General features: G+C 46.8%; 1 protein-coding gene across 2 annotated transcripts; it reads left to right on the top strand.

The window, feature by feature from the left end:
- Positions 1-1,475: 1,475 nt before the first annotated feature.
- On the top strand, positions 1,476-15,166 carry LOC131592073 (interleukin-2 receptor subunit beta-like). Of its 2 annotated transcripts, XM_058863344.1 has the most exons (10): positions 1,476-1,737; positions 2,955-3,052; positions 3,380-3,506; positions 4,979-5,093; positions 6,270-6,381; positions 6,918-7,066; positions 7,493-7,670; positions 9,477-9,573; positions 11,408-11,492; positions 12,841-15,166. In XM_058863344.1, the coding sequence occupies exons 2-10, from the start codon at positions 2,971-2,973 to the stop codon at positions 13,666-13,668; spliced, it is 1,773 nt and encodes a 590-aa protein (XP_058719327.1). In that variant the 5' UTR covers positions 1,476-1,737; positions 2,955-2,970; the 3' UTR covers positions 13,669-15,166. The 2 variants fall into 2 exon arrangements, with proteins under 2 accessions (XP_058719327.1, XP_058719328.1); XM_058863345.1 differs by lacking the exon at positions 1,476-1,737 and having other exon boundaries at positions 2,947-3,052.
- Positions 15,167-19,320: the final 4,154 nt, after the last annotated feature.

Genomic DNA, 19,320 nt, shown 5'->3' with positions numbered 1-19,320 from the left:
CAAAACCTTCTTGCCAAACCTGAGCTTGGGCCTTGAGCTGCTCAAGGAGAGAGGGATGAGGAGCACTGAGTGTGGTGACCACTGTACATGTAAGAGGAGACTCTCATCATCTGGCCTCACACCAGTGGCCATCATTGTGCAGCCCACACCAGGCAAGAAACGTGATGTGCTGTGCTTCAGAGAGTTCTATTTCTGTATGGAAAAGAGATAGGGGTGTGAGGACATGTTTGCAGGTCTATCTGTGAACCAGGCAACCATCAGGCTATGGATTTGCATTTGTACATCTGCTTTGGCTTGGGATGTGGAGGCAAAGAAAGGGGATATCAGTCTGCAAAGGTGAGGGTGCAGGAAGCTTTGGAAGAAGTGGAAATATTTTTTGTATCTTTGTCTGGCCTGTTGAATGGACAAGCCATGCCAAACAGAGACTGCAGCTACTGCAGGGCGGTATTGCCTGGCTGGACTAGCTGCAAGGCTCAGGTCAGAGGGGCTGGTTCTTCCTTTTGTGGAGTGAATGGGTTGTTTGGCTGGGTAGGGAGGCAGTGGGATGGGTGTTCTTGTGGTGTCACACCATCTTCAAGTGTGAGGGTGTGCCTCAAACTGGTTCACACTCAGCATTGACCTGTTTTCACTCCCACTGTGACCCAGCAGGGATCCTCTAAAACCAGGGCAATGATGATGTTCATTCAGGTGTTGCTCTGTCGCACTGTATTAGGAACAGCGAAAGCGGCGACACAGACTCTCCTCCTTTAGTTGCAAAAGAGAGCACTTTTAATTCTTGCAGATCTTCTTTTATAGACAGTTCCCAGAAGGCCCAAAAAGGTAAAGCTTCCATTGGTCATCAAACTAACACATCACCATCACTGGACAATTAGGAACAACACCACTTGACCATTTCTTGCAAGTAAAGAACAAGGAGACAACACCTGCAAAGGTTGTTTTCCTTCTCTAAGGACTGTATTCCTCCCTATGATTTCCCAGGCCAGAGTGAGAGAGTCGTGTACTTGACCTTCCCACAGGCTCAAGCTAGTGCCTGAAGCCTGAAAATCTCTTTTTTGACCACTGTCAGTTCCCACATTGCTCAGGTCAGCAATTCCAGCTATTTTTCACAAAATGGTCCATGGTATTTCTGCTGTAGACACACTCCTGTCCCCAAGTTTCAAAGTGATCTGTACTTGTGCAGACCCTGAGAGCAAAATGAGTGATCCATTTGGGTATCTAAAAGAGGAAGCTATGGGTCTTGCCATTATCCCAAGAGGTCATTTTTGCTCTCTCTTTTGCCTCCCAGCAATGGTTTGAAACTGATCCCAGAATGTCTGAGCAGTGCTAACACCTGACCCCTCTAGCCCGGTTTCTGCACTTACTGCTTTATCAGCAGGAAGTAAAATGTGGTTTGGTTTTGGTTTTTTTTTTTAATTCTTGTCCTTACTAGCCTTTTTGATACTTCAGGGCCTTGTCTCAGTCTGACAAGGCAAGCAAGCAGCAGCTTCCTGTGCACAGGTGAGATGAAGAAGACAGAGAGAGACCATGCATAGATTACAGAAACAGCTTTGGAGCAGAACTGCTGGGCTGTAGGCACTTCTTCTCTTGTGGACATGCACTGAGCCAGGATATCTGCCTTCATCACTCTCCCTTTTCCCCTCACCCTTCCCCTCACTGTTTGACATTCAGCACCTGCTGCCATCCAACCTCACGACCCCAGGGACTCCATCTGGACCGCTCGGTGCCCGGAGCTGGAAGGTAAAGGGGAAAATGCCAGCTCTCTCCCACATGGGGGTGGCTGATCTGAAAGCATCTTAGAAGGAGTTTCAATCTGACAAACTTCATCTCGCCGTTGGGAAGGGCTGAGAACATATTTATCTCTCTGTCTCTCCACAACCAAGCTGCCTGCTTTCTCTCTCTCTCCCCCCTGTCTGCTATTGTGTTGTCATCATGTTTTTCTTCCTCTGAACCTAATCTTTTATCACAATGGGAATTGGCATGCCAGCCCTTTATAAACCCTCTCTTCCCACTCCTCTGGCAGTCCCAGCAAGGTCCAGTGTTTTCCTGTTTTCCTCAGGTCTGCCTGAGCCCCAGGGTTGGTGAGAGGAGAGGGTGATTCCTTCTCCCGTGGGCAAAGGCAGATCTCAAGGTCCGGGTGTCCGGGTGGATGGGGAGGGAGAGAGGCTTGGATGAGAAGACTGTAAGGCCAACCTGTCTAATATGGAACACAACTTTGTACAAGCTTCGTAAGACAAGGAGGCTCCCTGGGTGCCTGGGCTGGACGAGAGCTGCTGCTGAGTTTCCTAATTACAAAGCCCAAATTTTCTGATACGCCTAAAATCATGACTCCTTCTAAGGCAGGGCAAGGGTCTACTTGGAGGGGATCTTGCATAGTTCATGCACTAATATGTAATATATTTTGATATGGAAAAGCCTTGACTTTCTAGAATCTGGTAAACACTTTCTTCTCCTGATTCCCTCACCTGTCCCAAACATGCTATTCAAAACCTGCCTCCTAAGCCATGAACTGTGCAACCAACTCCTGTCAGTTGCATCCAGGGACCCTCTTACTCAGCAAGCACCTAGTTATTTCAGCCCTAGGGTTTACCAAAAAAAGCTCTTCAAAGCACAAGCTGTGCGCAGCCGAGGCAGCACTCTCTACCTGAGTCAGCAGGCAGCCTGAGACAAGGCGCGCGGACCGCTGTGTGCTCACTCAGGCGTTTTCAGAAGACATGATTCCTGCAAACAGCCTCTGTGCTGCCCTGTGAACAGCATCACTGCTGGGCAAAGCACCCAAGGCAAGTGAGGTGCTGAGGGAAAAGTGCAGGCTCCGGAGTGAAAGGGATATGAGTTCCTGAACCAAGAAGACTGGCGCTGCATCCTAGGACGGTGGATGCTTCCTGTGAAATGACTTCTCGACATCTTCCTAAGTCCCATTGCTGAGCTGTGTTGTGGGGGTGTCTTCTCTCTATCAGTGTGTCACCAGTACTGATGAAGCCCTCATTGCTGCTCCTGTCTCACCTCTGCCTGTTCAGCCTCATGCCTCCCTCGTGGGCATCAGACTCGGCACAAGGTAAGAAGCTACTCTTTTCACCTGTGCCAGCTGGGTGAGCAGGGAGGGGAGTCAGCCAGGGCAGTGTGTGAGCTACGGTGTGCTGCTGTGCAGTGTTTGTGTTGTAACATACAGCCAGAAGAGTTTGCAGAATTAAAGGTCTCTGATGAGCACCTCAGCCTCCAAGGATTCAGAGAAATGAGCAGAGCTGCCTTTCTTACTTGGGGTTGTCCAGCAGAGGAGTCACTCAGTAGTTTGGGATGGGGCAGCATTGTCCGGGGTGATGATTAATGCCAAGCATCGTTGCTAATTAAGCCACATTGCTGTCCATCTCTTCTCTGCTGGCAGGTGCCTCCAGCCTCACTTGTTGGTATGACTCACGGGCGGCTCTCTTCTGCGACTGGGACCCAGGCAGGGACCTGACTGAAGCACCATGCCAGCTGGAGATTTTATCAAAGAAAGGCTTTTGTGACAGGTGGGTGGCTGGAGAGACTGAGGAAAAACAATGCCACAGAAATGTAGGCTTCCCCTTCCCAGGCTAGGTGTAGTGGAGTCACAGAGCTGAGGTGTTCTGTCTTGAACTCTGTCTCCATCTCCATGTGGGCTGAGATGCTGGTAGCCACTGTTCAGTGTTTGCTGTCTGACAGTCCCAAACTGTCAAGCACAACCTGTCTTCCAGCTCTGTGGCTCCATCTGACCTTCACTTTTCAAAAATTCCCTCTTCCTTGGCAGACTGAAAGGCATTTTCAGTGGAAAATGAGGATGTATAGAGATGAGGCTGGAGAAGGGTGAAATTTAAGTTATACAGAAGCCATTTGGCAATTGACAGGATGAGCTGAGATGTTGCACGCTGAGTAACAACAAACAGTAAAGTACTGTCCCCCTTCTCTCCCCTGGCTCTTTCATCTCTTCCAGTTCATGATGTTTTGCTCTCCCATGTGCCTCCCAGCAGAGGGGAGGTGTTTGGCCTGTACTGAAATGGGGGCTGGCTGAGTCTCTGTCATCTCCTAAGAGGACATCTGCAGCCAAGAGGCTTACCTGCCCACCCCAGGACTGATCTGGGTGCCTGTCATAAGGAGAGGATCAGTGTGATTCTGTTCTTGGCTGGGTTACTTGTCACGGTCATAGAGACACCTCCAATTGGGTTGGATTGACAAATATATCTTGGGGCGGGTGCATGGACCTAGAAAGCTAAAACATTCATGTTGCTCCATGGGTGTGAATCAGAGACTGTGGCTGGAATTGGGGCTGGATGTGGAACTGTGCCATCCTTTGACTGGGGCTCTAGTAAGAAAACCCTCCCCACTGTCAGCGAGTCCCAGGCCTGATCTGACCTTAGAGCTGGAGCGGGCACCTCAGTCAGACACTGCCCCAGCTGCGACCCCACAGATGTTCTCCATGCTTCCACACGCCATGCCATAGCTCAGCTGGGGCTCTCCAGCCACACTTGTCAGAGCAGGAGAGAGGCTGTGCACGGGGTAGTGCTGCCACTTGTGATGTACTGTCCTGGCTGACTGAGATGTGACCTGGCTCAGAGGGTACATGTCCCTTGAGTGTCTGAGATCCTACAGGACTGCCAGTGTTTGGAAGAAGACCTGTAAATCCTAGAGGAGCTGAAACAGGCACTTGTCTCCCAGGGCCAAGTTGCTGTAGGTAAGTTTGGGCTCTGTATGCCCTCTGACATCAACAGGAAGCGGAGAACATAGGAAGACGGTTTTGTGAAATCATTGAAACTGGAAATCTGCTGTTATCTTTGCCCTGAAATAACTGGGGTCTGTTGACTTATGTGCCAGCACATAAAATTTGTCCGAGTGATACAATGGGAAGAGAAAGTAGGATTAAATCAATGCTGTAACTTGTTCAGCAAATACAGTAGGATGTAAAATGCTTTAAAAGCCCTTTAATGTTACATAATATTTGACTAACTACAAAACTGTAACTTCCCAGCTTCCTGGAGTTAAATCCCTCACCTGAAAAATGCAAGAAGTACTGCAAATTATTCAAGACAGAGCATATGACAGGACTGAGGAGATGCATCAAAACCTTCAACCAAAATGCTAATGTGAGTAATTCATCTGGGATGTCCTGGCTAATGACAAAGTGGAAAGGATTTATGTATGCATTTTGGGTGTATAAGCAGTGTAACACCCAGGGGTAGTACAAAAAGCCCAAACCTAATCCCTGACTCCAGACCTGGGATTTGGTTTGGCGTTGTGTGCTGTTGATATACATGCCTCCTGTGGGTTCCCCTGCAGGAGGGATTGGCTTCATTGTGAGCTGGACCATGCTGTCCAGCCACATGCAGAAGAGCTGCAGGACAGACAGATCACATGAAGTGTCCCATGTCTCAATCACCCGTTTGGCCCTAATCCCTTCCTCTGAGGAGGGTTGGGCATCACCACCAGCTCTGAGGCCACTTCTTGATCTCATTTTCCTGGAAAATATCAATATCATTTTTCGGATCATTAGCTACTGTGAAGTGTGGTTAGATGTGTCTAATACAAGATGCAACAGCAACACATCACTGGAGCTAATGGTGATGCAAATCTTCTAACTATTATTCTTTATTTAAATCAGTCTTATTTTAGATACATTAGGTACTTCCTTCAGTCACATGCAGAGTCACTGCCATCCCCATGTTTTCAGAAAACACCCACCCAAATTTGAGCTAATATTTTTATTGGTAAAGTCACAACCAGTTCAAATGACAGACTTTCATACATTTGCATATCATGTGCAAAGACAAATTGCAGGGTTGGTATATAGCTCCAAAATCTTTCCTTTCTAATCAAGCTAATTTCTCTGTTGCTTATTCAGTACTGTGTGATGTATGTGGCCCTTCAGTATCACTGCGTTTCAAGTGTCATGTGTAATACTAATGCAGTTTCAGTCTTACCAGGGAACATAAAATGTTCTGGTAAAAATAAAATTTCTCTATAAATGTCACTCATAAAGAGCAACTTCCTTTCTTGCTTAGTCAGCACAGACTGGAATCCCAAGAAACAAATATATCACAATGTTTTGTGCCCTTCTTGCCAATAACAAAAGGAAAATCCAACCACTTGAAATATAAATTTTTGGTTCCTCACTCGCCACTGAGATTTATGCCCTTCTTCCACAAATACCTTCCATATTTATTGTCAAGTATGCCTAATCATCTTAAGTATAGGCAATGCTTAGAAATTTGAATGCTTATTCATGAGCTTTCATTGATACTAATGGTTAACTTTTCTTGCAGAATCAGTGCTTCACCATTTCAGACCGTCTTAATTTGTCTGTCCATTGCCACACTGCAGAGAATAAAACCAAAATACCTGCACAAATAAAAAACTTCAATCCATTTGCAAATAGTGAGTACTCATCTGCCTTCTGGTGCCTGGAGTTTCCCCATGTGAGGATAGCTATTTTTCCTTCCTCATCCACTCCTATGCAACACCCACAGCTGATTTTAGGCCTTTGTCTTTTGCTTGTCCCCTGCTACAATGAGCACAATGTTGACTCCTGCCACTTGCTCCTCTGTCATGCAGTGTCATGCCAGCCACGTCCTGTCCTCTCCCATATCTGGCTTCAAACAGGTAATGGTAGCTCAGCTGTCCCCAAGAAAAATGTGTGCTGCAAGAAGGATGGAAAGTCTTGCTGCTCTTCCTCTGCCCCCCTCCAGTTATCTGCTTCCACACTTCTTTAAGACAGCTTTGGCATGTTTCAGTCTTTGCTGAAAGGATTCAGCTCACTAATCCAGAAGAAAAACATATGCTTGGGACATTGTTTTGCTGGCTGTAGGAGTTTACCTGTCTCAAGGAGATGTCCTGCTGCTGAGGGGCTTGATGTGCAGTCCTGTTATGGACAGAGTATGGGGATATCAGCCCAGCTTCTTCTCTCTTTCCAGTAAAGCTGAGGCCTCCAGAAAACCTTCAGCTGGTTAACATAACTGAAAACACCTCCAACCTAACATGGAGCCTGACTATTTCCTCTCACTATTTGGATGGGATGCGGGAGTACCAAGTGCGGTACCGACACGTGAGTCAGTCCTGGGAGGTGAGTACAGAGGGGGAAACCAGGACATGCTACCAATCCTGGATGAATCCTGGTCTTGTTTAAGTCTCCCAAGATGTGATCCTGGGCCTCCTCTCAGGATGTGACCAGTTTTGGTGAAGCTGGAGAGAGGATGACAGCCCCACTCCTTTATCTGTGTCACCTGCTTCCAGTGTTTGGTGATGACAAGGAGGCAGATGGGGATCCTATTTTACTTAGTGCTGTCACAAAAAAATTAAGACAGTTCCAGGACAGACCTGAAAGGGATGAGAAAAGCAAAGCCAAAGAAGAATTTTCCTTCAGGGTGAACAAGCCATGCACAAAGTGTAACGACTTGAGACAGGTCTTCTCTGAGGGCCTTGGAGAAGATGGGTTTGTGAGGCTGTAAACCAGGGTGTTAATGATGTTATAAATTTGCCCTACTCCCAGGAGGCTGTAAACTTGCCCATTGAACAGGACCAGATGTGGACAAATTTTGAGAGACTCTCACCCAACTCGAAATATGAGGCAGCTGTCCGTGCAAGGCCAAGTGCCAGAAGCAACTACAAAGGCGTGTGGAGTGACTGGAGCAAGCCAGTCCTGTGGAGGACACACGCTGACCGTAAGGGTAAGTCAGGTAGTCTGACGTGGAGGGGGAAACAGGGACTCAGGACAAACAAGGTAGAATGGCCAAAAGAGTGAGAAGCTGAAGGAAGATGTGTAGGGAGAACTGTGTTCACCTAAGAGTAATAGAAAGGTTGAACACTCTCCCTCCTGATCAGTTAGGTGAGATACCTCAGCATCACAGCTTAAGGGTAAAGACCCCCTGGCCCCAGCAAAGCCTCTCTAACTTCCAGAAACCAGGCAAAATCCACGAGGTATAAATCAGGGACTGCTTCCCCAGAGCAGTAAGGCCAGATGTCTAACCAGCAGAAGCAGTGGCCAGGATTGGCATTTTCCCAGATCCTAATGTTACCTGGGGTTATTCTCCCAGCTTCCTAAAATGGCCCAGTTGAGTGGGGAGGTATTGATCAGTGAAATGCAGTGAAACAGCTCTCAGCCCAGCTGAGCTGAAGAGCACCCAAGCCTGGGAAGCAAAGTCTCATGGAAACTGGTAGAGAATTACTGACTTCAATGCATGATAAAAACCTTTTGAAAAAGGTCTGCTGAGATTTGCATCAGTCACTGTAGGAACTTCCAGCCTTGGAAGATAGTGCCCTTCAGTGCGTCGGTGGCTGTGGCCCCTGTCATTCTTTTTCCAAAAAATGGGCAAGTAGAGGTTATTCTTTCTCATGTTGCCCCCATCCTGCCTCTGGTCAACCCCTCCCTGTTGTTCCTGGTGTTGGTATAAACAGAGGAGCTATGTTTAGAAAGGGCACTGTGTTGCTGTGGTGATCAAATTTTGACAGTGTGTGATGTCAGTGAATAGGATACAGCCGCAACCAGTTGTCATAGCAACCAAGACCCAAAGATAACCAGGGTACCAGAGGCAGAGGAAACAAAGTGATATGAGTAGCATCTCAAGGACAGGGAAAGAAAGAATGTGCTAAAAATGTCTCCTCCGTCTTTTATTTTTCTCTGTTCTCTCCTAACTGCTCGAGAGATTCTCTGCATGACCAGACCAAGGGACACGAGGGATGGGAGGAGATGAGGGGCAGGCAGAGGAAACAGGCACCAGAATAGCAAGACCAAGAGAAGGTGCACTGGGGAGATATGTGTGAAAGAGAGAGATTAAGGAATATTTGAGATGATGCCAAACAAGCCTGAGGAGTGCTAGCGGCCCCAGCAATGTGGGAGCCCAGTCTCTTTGTCCTAACCCTACAATCCAAGTACTAAATATGCTGTAAAGCTGTAACCTTCCTAGCCTCCTAATGCTTCCCTACACCTCTCCAAAGAAAGAAGCCAATTCCTTGATCCCTAACCTTCTCTTGCCTTCTCACAGACCTGTGAAACACAAGTTCCTCTCCCCCACTGACAATTAGTGCTGTTTCAAGCCTCCAACCCCACTTTAGCTGGTTTTAGGAGTCCCTGCTTTCCTTGGCAATGAAACAGACAGGATTGTGGACACTTCAACCAGCAGCCTGTGCTACCTCATCTGTGGCAACCCCTAGCTGTGGTGCTGTTATGACCAGGGAGCTCAAGCTGTTCAGCACTAATTATCTGTTAAGAAATGCTTAGACTCTGAAACCCATATCAGCTCAAAGGCATCCTGCACAGATGTGAGCAGAACTCCCATATACTCTGACCTGTATATTATAATTCTCGATAATTATAATACAGATAATTCAAGATAATATTATAATGTTATATGAAATTATAACAAAGGCCCACTTTGATCACTTTGAACAGCCATGAAAGGGCTGCAGCTTCTACCTACAGAATCCCAGAGTCCTGGTTAGATTTTAACAGCCATTTCTTCATTCTCATCTTGCAGGAACATCCCAGCCAGTCCTGCCAGTTCTGATAGTGAGCACTTTTGTCTTCGTGATCATTGGGACTGCCTTCCTCATTAACTTACGGACCCTGAAATGGTAATTGAGAATTAAGTTTGCATCTCTGTTCCTCTGCTATATCTTGTGTGTATTCTCAAAACTCAGATTATTTTTCACCTGGTGTTACTCAGGATAGAGATGGCTTTAAGTCAAGCAGTTTATGGTTTATAGCCCAACCTTCTGAGACTGATATTTGCCTGTGGAGAAATAACACTACCCAAGATGATGTGGTTTCACCAGCACTGTCGTATTGTGCATGCTCCTGTGACCTAGTGCCATGCCCTGGTGCTATGGCCTGGCTATATTTAAAGCAGCTGTCTCAGCACATCTGTTGCCCAGGGGTTAGAGTGGTGTTTCCTGGCAGGGATGCATCAAAATTGCCTCTCCAAAAGCAGGTCATTGGGTTGAGAACTCTCCCTGAAGCGAGGACCAAAGAAGCCTGGTTACCACTACCTTCTCATTTAAACATTCCAGCAAGAGCTCAGGCAAGGTGAGGTGACATTGGGCCTGCAGGCAAAACTCTTGAGTGAGGAGTACAATTCTTGTTCTTTCTGGTCTGCGCAGTCCTCACACACTGAAAAAACCTATATGATGCTTCAGGACCTCTTTGCCAGTGTTTTTACCAGACACTGCTTTTATTAAAGACTGAAAGTGTCTCACAAGGTTACTCAACACAACAATATGAGCAGTGACCTCTCAGCTTGGCATGGTTAGAAGCAGTAACAGGTTTTCTCATCTCAGGTCAGAGATAAAGAAGCAGGGTGCTGATGTTCCTGGCAGGGAGCAGGGACAAACATTCTCAGGGATGAATTTGTAGAGGCTGGATGGTTTCTCTGTAAGGAAAGACAGAGAAGCATGCTGAAGGAAGATGGACACTGAGAAAGTCATTGGTCACTATTTTACCCTGAGTCATAACAAAAAGTTGAGGAACTGCTAGATGGACAGCACAGAGAGAGTTAAAAAGGTTTCTTTTCTCCACAAAGTATAATTAACCTAGGGGAATTGAGTGCAAAATAATGCTGAGGTAAGATGCAAGGGAGGATTAGACATGCATGAATAAAAATATCATCTGCAATGATGTAAGGTAGTTTATATGCAAGAGCTAGCAAGTTCTGATGCTTCAGAGAGTACACCGATTGCCTCCAGAGGTCAGGAGGGTTTTTCCTTAGAACATCCTACAGCAAAGCTTCATCAAAGGGATGACAAGATGATACAAACACTCTGAGAAACTGAGGAGCAGATTAGATCACTTCATGCTGCCTCAGGATGACAACACACTGGTTCCAGGGAAGGAGAGGCCTCTGGACAATGCAAGGCATACTCACTCAGATGGCTTGCACGGCCCGTGTGTCCCAGCTATGCCATTCAGCATCCTGCCAGGAGGGCAGAGAGCTGTGGCAGAGCTTTCCCAGTGATGGCCCTGCTCAGGCCACATGGTCCTGAGTCATTGTGGTGGCAGCAAAACAAGGAAGGGGCAGCTCACAGCAGCAGGAGCTTGGAAACAAGGGAGGCTTGCTCAGCTTGTCACCAGGACAGGGGCTGAAGGGGGCGGGTGGAGAGGTTAAGGTGACCAGGCAAGGCAGGGAAGAAACCACTAAAACCAGGGGTTGTCCTCCCCCAGGGAAAAGGCTGAGGAAAATGTGTTTTCCAGTGCCAGGTTTATCTGTCTCATCTCTGTACATCTTGTGGCTCAGCTAGTGCCACTCAGACCACTCAAGGGCAAAGGACAGCCCTCAGGCTCAACCTTATTTTACCTCTCTGCCATGCCTGGGCTTTAGCTGTGAATTGCAGTGCACTCTTTCACCCCCACCACAGTGACAGCGATCAGGATCAGGCCCTGCTTCATTTGTCCTTCTCATTCTCCTTCCTCAAGGTTTAAGAAGATCCTGAAGATTCACATCCCAGACCCTGAGAAGTTTTTTCCCCCACTTGTTTCTGTTCACGGAGGTGACATTCAGGTATGGGACTGCAGATGGAACCATAGGGGAGAGAAATGAGGGAAAGGAGCCTCCAGCTGCACATGTCCAGGACAGATAGACCTACATGTGCACACATGATATATGTGCTTGTAGCACAGCTGCTGGGTTCTCTGCTTAAATTCTATTTTCTGACCTTCTAAAACCTGACTCTCAGCTGAGGCATCTCTAATTACGGAATGGAGAAATGGCAAGCCACACAAAACACAGCACTCAGCTCTCATGATCGGCAGCCTGAGAGACAACAAGGGGCCTGCAGGAGGGAGCTTGGCCTCTCAAGATCCCCTTCCCTCCCAGTTCAGTGCCTCCCTACCTGCCCTAGGCTGCCCAGCTCTTCCCCAGATTTCCTGCTGTGAGCTTCTCCTCTGCTCCTGATGTGAATTGCCATCACACTGGATAGCACTTAGCTATTCTTTGCAGTTTTGTCTGTTTCCCTTCTTTTCCCACTCCACTATTCCCTTTTCCCTAAGCTCTCCGTGAGTATGGGCAGCTGCAAGGAGACAATTACCATTCTGTGCAGCATTAAAGGGAGCATCAGATGCAGGACGTGGGAGGCGATCCCAAGGGGCATCTTGCTATAAGAAGGATGGAAACAAACTGCAGAGGGTTCAGAAACAGCTAAGCTTTGGGAAAGCCAAGATGTAAAAAGGCTTTAGAAAGCTTAAACTACAGGGAAAGAGTTCAGGGTAGGGGGACGGGGTTGTGCAGCAGGCACTCAAGACACTTGATCAGTGCAGAAAGACCTTGAAAAATTTGCTTTACAAGCCATAAAGGCAATGGATTTGGGTGTCATCAAAACCAGTTTATTTTTAAGGATAATGATGCACTGCAGGATGTTGGTTATGATGAATGTGAAAATTAGGCACAAGGGGCCTGGAAGAGCACTTTAGACAAGAAATCTGCATATGGCCATGTGGATTATTAGAAGCTTGTTCAGCACCAAGTAATAGACTCCATGAGATGCACCTCAATACTGTTTTTCATGCTTTGCTTCATCTTGTGGTCTTGTAAGGGTTTTTCCTACCTTTTTTATTCCCTTTGTTTCACTTTAATCCTCCATCTTAAATTCGCTGCTTCAGAAATCTCAAAACATAGGCTGACAAGATCCACTCTTAATTTTAAAATGACAGAATGACATTCTCTCTCTGAAAACCCTGCAGATGAGACATCATGAATGGGAGTTTCCCTCCTGACCACCTCTGGTAACCCTTGCTTGGACAGAGAAGGTCACTAGATTACTGTGGCCAGTCAGTAGAAGAAATCTTTGGTTCTTCTCTTAGTGCTGTACTTTGGTAGTCACAGTCTCTCTCTCATGTTTCTTCCCCACCAGAAATGGCTCTCCTCCCCATTCTCCACATCTTCCTACTCTGTGAACAGTGCAACCCCAGAGATCTCCATGCTCGAGGTGATGCAGAAGAATGACCAGGAATCCCAGTTTCTACTTTCCAAGGGAGCCCTGACTCCTGATCCTCCCACAGAAACCAGTGTGCACTCTGGATCCAGCTGCTTCACCAACCAAGGCTACTTCTTCTTCCACCTTTCCAACTCCTTTGAGATCGAGCCCTGTCAGGTCTACTTCACCTATGAGCCTTTCACCCAGGAGGGCAGTGGCAGCAAGGCTGGTGAGTGTTACCAGGCTCTCCCCTCCCCAGACCTCTGCACACTGGCAGAGGACATGAATGTGTTGCCCAGCAACTTCTTTCACTGCATCGAGGCAACCCCAGGCTTCCAAAAGAGCTCCTTGGTGGAAGAGACAGCAGGTGAAGCCCAGCAGGCCATGGCTGTTCCGGAGGCTCTCCAGTCGAGTGAAAGCACCTCAACAACATCTGTTCTGGGACAGGATGAGAAGGTGATGGACAAAGCAGTTTCACAACCTGCTGAGGCCGTGTGCCAGCTGGACACGGACTTTCCTGACCAGCTGGACCTGCAGGACAGCGGTGCTGTCAGTGTGATGGAGGGGAGTGGGAAGGGAGGCCCTCCAACTGACCCCTGCACACCAGCACCTAGTGCTGCCTCTTCCTTCTCCCAGCCTCCACCGCTAAGACAAAGACAGGATGAGGATCCATGCAAAACAGCCTTCTCTAGCCAGGTCCCAAACACTGGTGCCTACCTTTCTCTGAGGGACCTCCAAGGCCAGTACAGCCATTGCTCTGTCTAGGATCTGCATGGAGGAGACCCACAAGGAGACCCACAGATGGGAAAGGCCACCTCTGCAGGGAAGGCTGGATGGACAGTTTCTCTCCTCAGGACATGAATGTAACTTCAGCATCAATCCCATTGGGACTGCTCACAAATGAGGCTGGAGAACACAGACCAACAAGTACTTACCTTCATAACCAAATCTGGTTTTCTGTTAATACTTGCACAGAAACTCCTCACATTTCTCAAGTGGCATTCCAAACCTTGCCAGCTCATTTTTCCCTTCCCAGCTCCCAGTAGGAGACTGTGCCAGCACTTCCATGCTTTGCATTTTGGTGTAAAACAGCACTCAGCTTTGAGGCTGAGCAGGGATGTGATCTGTTTGCCTCATACAGGCCTAAAACCCCCTAATGGGATGGAGAAATGCCTGAAGATGTGGAGATGAGATTTTGTACAGGGGACAATAGCACTGCCAGTCAGTGCTGGGGTTGATGATGAAATGGATGAAGACATCTCCTCCTGATTGACCAAGGGTGTTTTTTTTCTATGATGTCCCCACTTTAGGTTTTAATCAGAGATTACATTCTAAACTATTCAGTCCAGCTTTAGACTTTAGAGTCTAGACCTTAGAGTCTCTAAGGTCGGCTCAGAGCCAGAGTTGCATCAGCTGTCTAAGCAGTGCAGTGTAAAAAACAAAATCCCCATTATTGGGTTAAATATACTGGGGAAATCCCCTCCCTCTCTTTCCTCCAGCTCTGATGGTGGCAGTAAAAAGAACTCACACAGTTTCCCATTCTTGCTACAATATTTTTCATGAAATCGAAAGCCTTTCTGCCCTGCTGGCAAACTACAGTTATTTGACTATGATAAGCTGATTGCAGAATAGTTCATCCCACATCCTGTATAAGTGGAAAACATCACAGCAGTGCTGCCCATTCCTTCCACTGCTCAAGGGAAACAATTGCCTAATTAGCAGCAAAGATGTGGTGAATGAGCCCAGAAAACTAACCCACAAATCAGCACCTTTACTGAAAAGAAAACCTCAATCCACTTGCAAAGAATGGGGATAGCACAGACTTCATTTTTATTCTTCCTCTACATGCCCTGATCTGGATAAAGAAAAAGCCACAGAAGAAAAGTGGTAAGGCAAAGGAAGATGCCTGCATTCACCATTTGTACCATCTGTCCATTTTCTTGCCATATTTCTGGACTTTTCAGCAGTGGGAAAATACCAGCCATGTGCTAAGAGTTCTTCATATCTTGTAAAAACTCTTCTAAGAGAATTTATACCAAAAAGCTCAAAGATACTGAACTTGTTAATGCTTCTGTCACGGCTGTGTCAACTAGAACTAATTCTTTCCTGTCTCTGTCTGTCCAAGCATTGAGATTCCTGCTCCTACACTGTTACCTGACCTTGCAGTAGGCATCCTGAATGTCATCATGAGTCCCAGGTGCAGGGTCACCCACTGGCTTGGATTTCACCTCAAAAGAGCTGCTCAAAGGAGTTGAGCCTACCTGTAGCTGGGAGGGCTTCGGAACTATTCCTCTCCTCTCATCAGTTCCTTCACCATCTGTCTCAAGCCATGGACTGCTCCATTGTACCCAGGAGAAAACAGGAGATAAGGAAGATAAGATAAGGAAGCACAAGGCTTTCCTAGCTGTTTCCTGTACTTTGAGAATCTTCCCAGATGGACTTTGAAAAGACACATTGGCTCCCTTGCCTCTGATAGGCAGTTTGCTATCTTACATGGACCAAGGATCCAAGCTGCACTGTCCCCATGTAGACTTTCTTAAGTTTTGCTATTAAGGTTGGAAAAGACCTTCAAGATTATCTAGTCCAAATTTTGACTAAATACTACCATGCCCACTAAACTATATTGCAAAGTGCCACATCTACTTGTTTTCTGAACACTTCCAAAGATGGTGACTCCACCACTTCCCCAGGGAGCCTATTCCAATTAGAGCCTATTAGCCACTCTTTCAGTGAATATACTTTTCCTGATATCCAACTTGAACTTCCCCTGGTGCAATTTGAAGTAATTTCTTCTTGATCTATTCTACTTGTTATCTGGAAGAAGAGATTGACCTCCACCTTGTCACAACTTCCTCCCAGAGAGTTGTAGAGAGTAATAACGTTACTCCTGAGCCTTCTTTTCTCCAGGCTAAACACCCCCAGCTCCCTCAGCTGCTCCTCCCAGGACTTGTTCTCCAGACCCTTCACCGTCTCTATTGCCCTTCTCTGGGCACCCTCCAGCACCTCAATGTCCTTCTTGTATTGAGCATCCCGAAACTGAATACAGGATTTGAGGTATGGCCTCACCAGCGCTGCACACAGGGGGATGATCCCTTTCCCGGCCCTCCTGGCCACACTGTTCCTAATACAAATCAGGGTATTATTTGCCCTCTTGGCCACCTGGGCACACCTGGCTCACGTTCAGTCACTGTCAACCAGCACCCCCAGGTTCTTTCCTGCTGGGCAGTTTTCAGTCACTCTTCCCCAGTCTGCAGCACAACACGGTGCTGTTGTGACCCTGCTGCCTGCTGTTGCGTCCCTGCTGCCAACAGGACCAAGCACCTTGTTGAACATCTTACCACTGGCCTTGGGTCATCAATCCAACCTGTCCAGACTCCTCTGCAGAGCCTTCCTACCCTGCAGCAGACTGACACTTCTGCCCAGCTTGGTGTCATCTGCAAACTGACTAAAGGGGAGCCCTTCATCCCCTCATCTAGATTATCAACAGATATTAAACAGACCTGGCCTTGTGACACACCACTGGTGACAGGCTGCCAACTGGATTTAGCTCAAACCACTGCAACTCTTTGGGCTTGGCCATCCAGGCAGTGTTTTACCTGGCAAAGAGAACACACATCCACGCCATGGGCTGCCGGTTTCTCCAGGACAATGCTGTAGTAGATAGTGTTAAAGGTTTTACTAAAGATTAAGTAGGCAACATCCACATCCTTTCCCTCATCCACTAAGTGGTCACCCTCTCATAGAAGGAGATCAGGCTGGTCAAGCAGAACCAACCTTTCCTAAACCCATGCTGGCTGGGCTTGATCCCTTTGTTGCTCTGCACCTGCCATGTGATGGCACTCAAGGTGACTTGTGCCATGACCTTTTGTGGCACCATGGTCAGGCTGACAGGGCTGTAGTTCCCCAGATATTCCTTCCAGCCCTTTTTGGAGATGGGTGTTACACTGGTGTGAAAAGCGAGATTCCCTTTTCTTAATAAATTATAAAAAAAATTAATATAAACAAAAAGACAATTAGGAGAAAAAGGAAATAAAGCAAAGGGTTAAAATGACTGGGTGCCCCTGGCACGTAGCCAGGAACACACCTGATATCTTTGGAACATTCTTTTTATCCCCTCCTGCTGTGAGGGTTTAATGCATATTCAAACTTTTCTAAGAAGCATTTTGCACGGTTATGCCCTGAACCCGCCTCTTCAGAGAATGCTCTGTATGGTTTTTATTTTTGCTGATCATCATTTTATTTGAATTTTATTTCCTTTCTTTGCAAGTGGTCAGTGCTGATAACAGTCTGAGCCCCCTGTCCTGCCCTGGTGACAGCTGGGCTTCACATCCTTCTGCTGCTAACAGCCTGGTCCTGGCTGCTGATAACAGCCTGGTCTCCGTTGTCCTTCCGCTGATAACAGCTTGGGCCTCACTGTCTTTGCCCTCTGGGGTTTCCATGCTTTGTACCACGAAATTCCTTTAAGCTTAAAACTTGTTAGCAAGAGAAAAAGTACATACATAGCCAAAAAGTATTTAACATATAATATTCATCCTAATACTTGCGAAAGCCAATATCACAATACGGATTTATAACACTGGCTAACCTCCAGTCACCTGGGACCTCCCTGGCTAGCCAGGACTGCTGGTAAATGATGGAGAGTAGCTTGGCAAGCTCTTCCTCCAGTTTTATCAGTGTTCTTGGGTGGATCCCATCCAGCCCCACAGACTTGGGAGTGTCCAAATGACACAGCTGGTCATTAACTACTTCCTCCTGGATTATGGGGGGTTTATTCTGCTCCCTGTCTTTGTCTTACAGCTCAGGGGTCTGGGTACCCTGGGGACATCTGGTCTTTCTGTCAGAGACTGAGGCAAAGAAGGCATTAAGTAGCTCAGCCTCATTCTTGTTGCCAATATTCCCCTGCCAAGTCAAATAAAGGATGGAGATTCTCCTTGATCCTCTTTTTTGTTATTAATATTTTTGTTAATTTTGATGGTGGTGGCTGGATTGAGTTCTAGCTGGGCTTTCTCCTCTCTAATTTTCTCTCTGCATGACTAAACTATGTATCTGTACTCTTACTGGGTACATCTTGCTGCTGAATACAAAAATAAAAAACAGGTTTGCTTCTTTGTAAATAAACAAAATACTAAGTAATATACAGTGTTTTTCTGTCCTTTGGGGTGAGGAGAAATGATTAACAGCTTTTCTAAATAGGGAACTAGGTAAAGTTTTGCTCCAACTAATATACCTTTAGCTCTCCTTCCTACTCCCTGCCCCAAGGGACTCCAACACATAAAAAAGAAAGCAGAGTTAGAGGTGATCCTGGTGCAAGATCCTGAGGACTGTCCTGCTGGCTCAGTATTTTTCCACCCCTCCCTTTTTGTGAAAATGTTGACAGCTTTGGAGCTGGCAAGCTGTTAGCACTGCTTTCGCAGCCATGCTGGGTGTGAATTTGTGACACACTGCGGCAGGAAGTGCTCAGCGTCAGATCTGGCGATAACCGGACCTTTCTTCCAGGAAGACGAGATCATGTGGTCCTGTATCTGAGTAACACAGGTTGTGAATGCCAGAGTCATAACACTCTCAGTGATTTGGGGACCTTTCGCTGCTGGGTTCCCAACAGCCCTTTGGAAATGTCACATGGGGAGCAGTCAGTCCGCTCTCAAGCCCATGAGAACACGGCGTGTGGTTCGCAAACCCACAGAAACACGCTACGACCGTGTCCGTCAGTACCAGCGGCAAACCAAAGCTGAAAAACAGCACTATGTGGAAAATATTGGTGTGGAAAATATCAAGCTAACAGCCACAGGCACGAGTCCTCTCTTTATCTTAAGCCTAGAGACAGCAAAGATAGCTGTCACATCTCTCATCTCCTTTCCAAGATACCTTGTTCATAAATAGATATCACTCTCAGCCTCCTCCCACATCTCTTCCTCTTTTTTTTTTTTACGGTGGAGAAACAGAAAGCAAGGGTACTTGCAGTAAAATATTCCTCTGAAGTCAGATCTGATCAAGGGTTTGGGTCCTTGGTTTATTCAAAAGCCTGTGGTGATAGATGTGGTATGCTTGCTTAGATAGATCAGATCGAGCTTCTGCATTTTTTGTTCTGCTGAAAACACCAGAGAATGAAAATTCTTCTTTTCAGGAAAATTTAAATAAAAAAAGTAATGTCTTTGTCACTGAGAAGTACCTTTAGATGGGTTCTGACCCACTGTGGCAAGCCCCTCATACTGTAAACTCAGGAAAGCTACATATGAGCCTAAAGATGCAGCTTCTCCCTCATTATCTGTGGAAATTCTGGTTCAAAGTAACTTTTAAAAGTGAAATCAGGTCTCAAATCTCTTGAGCAGTTCTGAAAGCATTCCCAGTAAAACACTACAGATTTCTATCTACATTTAATGTTTATCTACTAGAATCCACCATGAGGCAACTACAGCA

This window comes from Poecile atricapillus, chromosome W, assembly GCF_030490865.1.
Source record: "Poecile atricapillus isolate bPoeAtr1 chromosome W, bPoeAtr1.hap1, whole genome shotgun sequence".
NCBI classification, from domain to species: domain Eukaryota; kingdom Metazoa; phylum Chordata; class Aves; order Passeriformes; family Paridae; genus Poecile; species Poecile atricapillus.
Note: the sequence above shows the minus strand (reverse complement) of the source record. Positions and strands in the feature narration are given on the sequence as shown.

What these genes read in the sequence shown, in the direction of transcription:
- LOC131592073 (XM_058863344.1), top strand. Translation starts at nt 2,971, where the DNA reads ATGAAGCCCTCATTGCTGCTCCTGTCTCACCTCTGCCTGTTCAGCCTC. An exon ending in GGCATCAGACTCGGCACAAG is followed by an intron (nt 3,053 to 3,379) that starts GTAAGAAGCTAC and finishes CTCTGCTGGCAG; the next exon opens with GTGCCTCCAGCCTCACTTGT. An exon ending in ACGTGAGTCAGTCCTGGGAG is followed by an intron (nt 7,067 to 7,492) that starts GTGAGTACAGAG and finishes CCCTACTCCCAG; the next exon opens with GAGGCTGTAAACTTGCCCAT.